At 38.9% G+C, this 9,586-nt stretch overlaps 1 protein-coding gene across 1 annotated transcript; it reads right to left on the bottom strand.

Moving 5' to 3' along the window:
• Window positions 1-3,708: 3,708 nt before the first annotated feature.
• Window positions 3,709-8,309, bottom strand: LOC137985598 (coatomer subunit zeta-1-like). Its single transcript, XM_068833227.1, has 8 exons — window positions 8,260-8,309; window positions 7,961-8,029; window positions 6,878-6,959; window positions 6,706-6,797; window positions 5,675-5,808; window positions 4,902-4,953; window positions 4,479-4,517; window positions 3,709-4,308 (listed from the first exon to the last, which is right to left on the bottom strand). The coding sequence occupies exons 1-8, from the start codon at window positions 8,275-8,277 to the stop codon at window positions 4,261-4,263; spliced, it is 534 nt and encodes a 177-aa protein (XP_068689328.1). The 5' UTR covers window positions 8,278-8,309; the 3' UTR covers window positions 3,709-4,260.
• Window positions 8,310-9,586: the final 1,277 nt, after the last annotated feature.

The raw sequence follows: 9,586 nt of genomic DNA, 5'->3' as shown, positions 1-9,586 counted from the left end.
ATGCCCTCTCATTCTGGAGGTCCTTTTTAGTGGGGAGCACTGACCCTTCATCCTGGTATCACAATTTCCCCACCCCTCCCTCCACCCAACACACACACCGGTCTACATGGGGGACTAGTCTACCGCACTCCCCTTTCTCCATATCCGCAAACCGACGATGACCAAACTATTTTGGACCTATATAAGATCAAAAAGGCAAGACAATGTTGGTGTTTCTCCCTTGGAGATCAACGATGAAGTTGTGTCCAATAGTCTAGAGAAAGCCAAGTTACTAAGCGCTTACTTCAAGTCTTTACCAAAGAAAACCTGCAAAAAATGACTCCCGAAGCCACCACCCCGTATGCTGATATACCAGCTATTTTAGCACTGCGGTGGTAAAACTGCTTCAGAATGTGGACTGCAGAAAAGCTAATGGACATGATGGAATCCCGTGCTATATATTAAAGGAAGCTGCTGCTGAATTAGCTCCCTTTCTACAGTTTCTGACTGCAGTCAGATTTAACAGCACTTCAAGAATGGGTCCAGAAATGGCAAATGAAATTAACTCTAATAAGTGCCACTTCCTCAGAGGAATAGCGAAGACGCAAAATCCTGTCGACTCTAACTACGTCCTTATGGGAAAAGTATTGGATTCAATCACCCACCACCCATATCTGGGCGAAGAATTGTTTAGAAATCTCGACTGGAGCCACCAAGTAAATAACAAAGTCATGAAAGCCAATCGATCACTTGGATTCTCCGGCGAAAACTTAGCAGTTTCCCCGAGGGAGTGAAAAAGGCAGCTTATGAAACCCTTGTGCGACCTCGCGTGGAATACGCTGCCTAGCTCATCAATTTGGGATCCACGCTTAAAAAAAACACACGTCCAACAAGTAGAAGGGGTACAAAGAAGAGTCGCACGCTTCGTCAAAAACATTTATTCACAGGAACCAGGAACTGTTACAAACCTATTGACGAGTTACACTGGATACCACTGAAGGTACGAAGAACAATCTCGCGGTTAACTTTATAATTATTCCACAAAAAAAATCTATGGTGATGACGGTCTGGCTTTCCACGACTATGTTGTGAAGCGCAGAAGACATTTCAGGAACAAAGAACAAGTTTATTGAACTACTGCCCACATGACGTCACGACCGCCATGTTGGTGCCCTAAACAAAGAAAAGGCGGCCATGTTGGTGCCCCGACCAAATCCTCCGGGAATTTAACTCTATTATTATGCAAACGCTTCCTTTTGTTTTCGTTGAAAAACATGGCTGTTGATCACGTGAGTGAAAACCAGCAATAAGGACTGGAATGCGTTGCCAAGCGAAATTGTTAATATTTAGTCCGCAGACCAATTTTAAAAGTCTTATTTGAGCATTTTAGTGAATGATTCTTAATACTGTACAAGAATTAATGCTATGATATTTTTATTCATTTTATTTTTTGTAGCAAATTCTATTAAGGCTATCATTAGTTTTAATTTATTACATTCTACTTCGTTAGTCCTCTTGCGTGACGGCACCCCTTTGCAAGACTAGAAATTTTTGAATAAAGGTTGGAAGTCTGTTCAACTTAATTGAAAACAATATCATTTCTTACTACTTTTGCAGATCAAGCAGCGGGAATCCACCCTTCAAGTACTGAAGCTGCCAGATGGCATTTAACTATACTCTCTTCCTTCTTGCTTGGCCCCTGAGAATAAAAAGATGTCCAACAAAGACGTACAACGGTCAAAATTACGCACAGTTTCTCAAAAAAGCTTTGTTGGTCAAGTTACTACAATAAATGATAAGAAATAAATTAAATACAACATACTCAAATCAAATGAACAGGATTAAAACACTCTTCTCTTTTAAAGACTTGTTTCAAACATCTAAACAACATGATTCTAACCTAATCAGCTATTTACCCCATATCTAACTTCCGTGCTCTACATAGCAAAATTGTATTCAATTACATGTAATAATTACATCCAAAATACTCTGTTCTTTATTCATCCACTGTCAATTTTTTTTAACACTGGAGAGATCGCGGAGAGTAAACCACTCATTTACACGCTTTCCACTATTCATTCCAAACGGTTCTCTGTATTTATATGAGCATGGTTGTCATAGAATTCTTAACAGCCATTGCTGTGCTATTTTCAGCCTGCAACACTTTACAAACCCTATCTACTTGATGGGGACAATTTTAAAGCCGTATCACTTACAACTGACACCCGTGACAGGTGGTATGGGTTACGAGTTATGGGTTCGATTCTCTGATAAGAAAGAAGACTGGTTGCGAGTCTCACTCCTCTTGGATTCCCTACCGGGAAAGAGTCTTATTGCCTTGAGTTTTTGCTTTGTTTCTGAAAATGTGGAAATGTGAATGAAAACTTAAAGGAGATTCTGTCATTTAATTCATTGGAAGATAAATCTCTCTTTTTAATAAAATATCGAAAAAAAAAATTGGCAGATACTTGCTTAAACCAAAACAACAGCAACAACAACAACAAAACAATAATTACAATGAATGAAAACCACGCCCCCCCCCCCCCCCCAAACCCCCGGGACGTAGAGAGGGAGTATCGGGGATATGACCGTGGTATTTCGCTTTTGCACCTGCGCACGGGGACGGGGTCAGTGACGGTTTCCTAAAATTAGCGGGGATTTTTCGCGAGGCTTGTAACGCTAGTCTTGACAGAGTGCGACTGAGTGCAAGCATCGAAAAACGTTCCAGACTTTCTACCGAAACAAATTTTTGGGTGCCTGTGACATTGTTCTCGGTGCTCAACCATGGCATCGGAATCCAACAACGATTGATCGGGGGTGTTCTTCAAAGGTTTTTACAGAAAATGTTCGGATTTTTACCAAAAACACGTGAACACAGACAACACAAGGCAGTAATTATATTTTCTTTAGAAAGTAAATGTTTATAATAATAAATAAATTTCAATTTGTTTTGCCTCATGAATATTCATTCTGCAGCAACCATCACCCGTAACATTGACAGCCCTGGTGGTAGTTACTGTAGTAATAACGATACTCATACAGGGCTAAAGTAAGGGGACAAAACATAGACCCAAAATGCCAGATGAGAGGAAGGGATGATGAGACTGTGCAGCATGTAGTGTGAGTGCAGCAAGCTTGAACAGCCACAGCATAAGTTCAGACATGACAAAATTGCCACACTCATCCATTAGGAAATCTGGAGAGAGAGAGAGAGAGTGATTTGAACATACTGTAAACCTAGTATGGTTGAAGAAAACCAGGAAGCAAAACTATTGTGGGATTTCAACTTACAAACAGATAGGGTAATTAATGCAAGAAGATCAGACACAGTGTCAATGACAATAAAGAAGAACAAGAAGCTTCCTGGTTGATATTGCTGTACCTTGGGATGGATGGGTCAGGAGAAAAGAGATTGGAAGGTGGGTAAGTATCTACATGTAACTGAGAAGGTTATGGGGGATGAAAGTAGAAACTGTAACAATTGTCATTGGGCTGATGATGATGATGATGATGATGAAACAACAATGCATGCTGACAAGATAATGGGAAATGCAGTGGCAACCAAAATAAACTACACACATCTTGAGACAAGTCCTGAACATCTAAGGTTGCTAGCAGTAACCTAGTCAAAGGTTATGATGAGATAAGGCTGATGAAATTTCCCATTATCTTGCCAGCATGTATTGTGAATTCAATGCAAAAAAAAGACAACAAGCACAACTCCAGGCATAGAACTAAGACTGTTTATTTTATGTTGTAGGTCTTGCTCAACAGGTTTTGTATTGTGATTTGTAAAAATGTCATTGTCCAATCTAAACAAAGCTTTGTGTATCACAATCAAAATTAAGATTTTCAAAAGAAAAATGAAAAATGCATGGTTACCCCAATTTTCTTTTTGGATTTCAATTATAACACCTGTTATGATCTGCTTTTCCCACATACATGTATTCATTAGCTGGGAAAAAATAACTTTGACTTAGCCTTAAACAAGACTACAACTACATAAATTTTTGTAGTTGTGATGACATAACCTTGTCATGAAGCAAAACCCACACCTTTTTTTAAATACAGTAATTTTAGCAAACTGGGCATTTTCTTCATGACTTCGTTCACAAAATTTCTTTCATTCTAGCAAAGACATACATGTAAGGACAAACTACACAATCTTCCATAAAATTATTGCCCCAGGATACCATGGTACAGCATCATGCTTGTTACACTGTATGTACTTCAATATTAAATTTCCTACTTTGAACAAATGTTTGGTTTACGATTCTGATACTATTTCAGTAATGACCATCTAAGTTGGTCCTTTGCTGTTTGTAGAACCTGTCATGAATAGATGAAAGAAGCCAAGTTAGTGATTTCAGTGATGGTTTAGACAAGTTCTGTTTTATTTACTGTTGGTCATTGAAATGGAAAGGGGCCAATTTGGTTAAACAAATGTGTGAATTTAAGTTCATAGCCTAATTGTGCAATCTTTTAGTGGAATTTCATACCTGAGCTACTGTCTGTTCTGTTAATGGCACATCATCAGTCTGGAATGAAATGAGACAATCCATGAGATTAAAGAAACACAACAAGAAAAATAATTCTTAACATCCAGAGGAAAGCAATAGAAGTTAGATTCTTGAGACCACTCTTTACTACCAGTGTCTCTCCCCAACAATCGATAGAATAGACGCTTGCAATCATTTTTTCTCTTTCTTTTGATTTGGTGTTGTTATTTAAATCAATTTTGTATAATTTTTAAAGTAGAAGGGACCTTGTGAAAGAGTAAGCGGGCACCCCTATACAGTGTATATAGTCTGGCTTTTGATCTTGAGACCTCCTTTGAGCAAAGGCGGGTACCATACTCAGCATAGACCGGCGCTAGTACCTGGGTCCTGGCTTCTAATAAAACCTCTGCTATAATGACTTACCTTGATGGCAACTTTCTGCATGATAGATGAGGCATCAGCTTCAAGAATAACACTGAAAAGTAATAAAGGGGTAGTATGTACATTTTCATGCACACTGCAAATTTTTTAAGGAGGAAAAGGAAAATTACAGCAGGATTATGCTCTGGAAATACTTTCATAGCAGAGTATCATAGAAGCTAAAGCAAAGGTGTTGGGATCATTGACAAAAAAAAAAACAGAGTCTTTTACTTGACTTAAGTGAACCTGAACTGTAAGAAATCAGAACTTACATGTACGTCAAGTACATGTATAAGAAAGTGCTTCTGTCCTCAATCAAAAACTTCCCTGTACTGTTACTCGCAAAGCGAAAAAAACCAACCAAACCACATAATTGTTGTACAATACTGAAACCAATTTTAGAACACAACACAGAAAGGCCAGCACTTTTACTGCTACAGTTTCCACGAACATCTTACAACAAGCAGAAAAAATCACAAAAGGCTAAATTAAAATCAGTCAAAAACTATCTTCCCATTAACCTATTGACCCCTGACAGTGATAAATTTTTGATAGATTTTACTCTGTCTAACGCCAGATGATTTTGCGCGTAAATGGGGCTGTCCTAGGGCATTTGTGGTGTGAATAGGTTAACCCCTTTCAGCCCCGTGGGGTTCCCCATTGACGAGTAAAATCTTCTGGCGTTAGACAGAGTAAAATCTATAAGTGGCACTATTGGGAGTTAAAGGGTTAACTAAGTAAAATGAAAAGTATTTGATAAAACAAGGCAGTCTTACCCTCCATCTACAATCTCATCAACTATCGACAAAACACCATCTAAATTGTCCATCAGAGCTCTCTTCTCCACATTCTTGCGCAAGAGAATGCTGATTGCATCATAAAAGGCATTCAACACACTGACAAGGATTAACTACAAGATCAAAGTAACAGGATCAACATATAAGCAGTGATAATTAAAGGACTTGGCTTATAAAATCTTCACTAAGTAAAAAAATATTGCCTCAATGCAACAAACATTATTTGATCTACATGCAGCCTTGGCTGCTTGTAGGGTGTGTGCCAGGATAATGCTATGCATTGGAATTGTAGTGAATAATTCAATTGGATGGTGCTTATCCACTACATGTGACTGGTGATTTACATTGTATGTCTTTAGGTTTTCAAAGGTCAGATAACTTTACCCAACAGAAAAGAGTGTACATGTAACCTATGAGCAGTTACTTTCTCCTATGCTTCCCAAGAGAGAAACCACTGCGAGCAGCCCTTTGATTTTCCATTGAGCATGTGCGAAGTATGTCAAGCTGAATTAGTCACATGTCCTATACAGTGCTCATTATTACGAACAAAGATAGTTGCAGTTCACACAGGCTTTCTATAATTGAATGTTTATGTACACTGTAGCTTTCCTTGTGCCATTTTTAACTAAGATACCTCAATTAAACCCCTCAAGGCAGAAAAGACACCCTAACGATGGATTATCATAAAGAAGTCGAAGTTTCAGAGCGATCGTTTCTTTACTTGTAAATAAATATCACCCAGTCCCCAAAAAGCCCAATAAGGCACAACTTAGAGGTGATGCTGACGCAAAAAGCAAACTTGCACTCCAGCCACTGGGATTCACACAGTCTAAGCTTATGCCAGTTTCTTGATTTTAAATCAACCCATTGACTCCTGAGGAGTGAGACTTAACAGATTTTACTCTGTCTAATGCTAGAGGATTTTACTTGTCAACTGGGTGCATCCTGGAGTGGCTGAGAAGTGAATGAGTTAATAAAACCAACAAATCAAACACCTTACGATTTCCTACCTCATTTTCATTGGAGGAACCCATCACATAGAAGAAAAGATCCACATTACTTCTGTACACACATGTCAATCCATCCAACATTATAATTTCCGCTGAATCACAAGAAAAGAATTTGTTTTCAGTACATTGAGCCCTTGGGCATTTGATGCAAATCTAAACAGGAAATCCTCACCATTAGCTCTGTGAGTTTTGTTGAAAAGATTTTTTTCAAACTCCTTCTGTTCCTTGGTAGTCGGGTATGTGTCATCATAATACTGAAAAAAAGCCACGAGAAACATGAGGGAAACACTTCTTCAACACTGATATGCTAACAAAAGGGCATGTCTAAGGTTACTTGGGAAAAAAGAAGTGAAACTACATTGAAAAACCAAAAATTTTAAAAATGGAGATTCAACTTTCAATAATTATTAGATATTAATTTATAAGAGTTGTTGGTCTCTTTTCTCCATGGGCGAGTACACTTTCATGTTGTGTGGTATAATTTATGGTATGTGCCTATGTCAAACAATGGATCCACAAACAAAAGGTGAGAATTCTTTGCATCCACAGCCTGGCTTGTTAAGAATAACAACATGTAATGACATCAAGAATAGTTTCGCTTTTTCTTTGGCCTCTGTAGCATTGGTAAACCATTGCATAAATTGCACGTAAAACACAAATTCAAAATGTTGGGTCATTCCATAATGCACTTGTCAATGTTAAGCCCCAGGGGAGGGGGGCCGGGCATACCCAGGGGATTTGACTTGTACTCCTCTTCCTTGGGTGGGGATTTACAAGAAATCTGACAAACCGCAAGATCCCAAGGGTGGGACTGTTTGACAAGGTCATGCAAGAGCCTCGAACCTACAGTGTAGCTGCTAGTCCACCATCTTGAAAATCACCCATAGGATCAACACTGACAAGGCAAGAAGAACTCTTGTCACTGATTCACGTATTTGAAAAATGGTAAATGCCTTTGTACAAGGTGTGGGATGTTAAGAGGGAGAAGATTTAGTTTTAAAAGCTGATTTAAATCAGCATCACTTTACCCAGGGAAGGGGAATTTGACACCAACAAGCTTCCCCTGGGCAGGGAATTTTGACACTAAAATAGAGCAAAATGTCAAATCCCCTCGGTATTTCAGCACACCTTCCCTGGGGCTTTACAATGACAGGTGCATAAGGGCTTCAATAATTTTTGAATAACTAGCTTTCTTAAAATTATGCTGCTTTTCATTACTGTTCTAGGTTCACTGCTGAGCAATATTTTTCAATACCTTTGCTACAACTCTTTCCCCATCATTATCAAGCACAGCAATAGCTTTCACTGTGTACAGGGAAGCTTCCTGTGAAAAGGGAAAGGACAAGACTAGAACATTAGAAAACTCTGCTCTCGATGGCGATGAAGACAATGCTCGAGCCGCTGTATCGGTGTATTTATTAAACACAGGTCGCTAAGCTAGAGTAAAATTCTCAAGAAAAATGAAATATAACATGTTTTTTTTACAACGCTAATACAAAGAATCTATGGAAAGGCTTTAAAGACAAAAATATATCCTGGAAATATCAAACTTACCAAAACTACGGAGTCCATGTTGGATTTGGTGACGTATCGTAATGAGGCGCGCTATGTGTACCGGGATAAATGGGCAGCTGTATTACGCGCGTGACGTGGGGAATTCACGCGTGGTTGCGGGCTCGGTGCGATCGTTGAAAGCAACAAACGGAAGTTTTTCAGGGAGATTACTTCCTTGAACTGTAATCGTCTTTTATTAAATCCAATTTTGAATATGTAAAATTCGTATAAACTCTTTTAGTTGTAACACCCTGATGAAGAAAGGCATTACTTTTCAAAATATTGGTAAATACAACAGATATTCCTTCACTGTTTGATCAGCCTTTCACGCCTCGTTTATATTAACTCTTGTTCTTTGGCCATCGTACTATGATTAAAAAAAAATACACAAAGGTCGATAATAAGTGTTCAAAAAATGCATTTTCGCATATCCCCTGTCGCGAAAAGCCCCCGGAACTTTAAAGAAGGTGCGTCATGTATCATGGAATTATATTGTACCAAACGTACACCGAATGTCAATCACTGACTTTCTTATGGTAGGGTGTTTCACTTTTCAAGAGTTCTGGGGAAATACTGTTCACTTATACGCCAATACTCTGTTTTAGCAGCATGTCACACGAATCTACAATAGAGGTCACAATTGTTGGAACAACCATCCCCGTTTCCGCCCTCCTTCAATGTTGATTTCACAACTGAAAGCAGTAGCCCGGTATACTCTTTCACAACATTGAATTTGGGTCGGGGGTGAGGGGGAAACGGGATCTGCTGCGATCTTGCAACACGACGGATTCTATACCATTCGATAAGTGTTCCAACTAAATGTGTCCGGTATTGTAGGTTACTGCTCTAAGCTCCCAAGATTCTCCCGTTTATGCTCAGTAGTCATCAGTAGACCATCCGAACAAGTCATCCTGAGATGAAATGAATGGATTATTTTCTAAGGAAACATGGAGCTGGTCGCCGGGAAAAGTGAAACGAGTTGCTAAATGCAAATTTACAGTCGTAAGAAAGATTCACGAACTGACAATTTTGAGTAAGTTTGCCAACTAATTGTTTCAGAACGAATTGCATTCAAGGTGCCGTATATTTTCCTGGTACATACACTCACATCTTTGCCATTGTTCGCAACTCAGTGTAGGCTCCTCAAACATCAATGCTGAATCATGGAGGAAACGCGCTTAGTGCATGCTTCACGCTTCAGTATCATGAAAAATGAATTATCATATAATTATTGACTTCTCATCCTAAATTTGAAACCTATGAACTATTACTTGGCTTCACACTAGAGCTTGTAAGTGTGAAGGGGTATAATGTACTTACTTGGACT

The sequence above is a fragment of the Montipora foliosa genome, chromosome 14 (genome assembly GCF_036669935.1).
Source record: "Montipora foliosa isolate CH-2021 chromosome 14, ASM3666993v2, whole genome shotgun sequence".
Classification (NCBI taxonomy): domain Eukaryota; kingdom Metazoa; phylum Cnidaria; class Anthozoa; order Scleractinia; family Acroporidae; genus Montipora; species Montipora foliosa.
The sequence above is the reverse complement of the archived record's forward strand: the minus strand, read 5'-3'. Positions and strand labels throughout refer to the sequence as shown.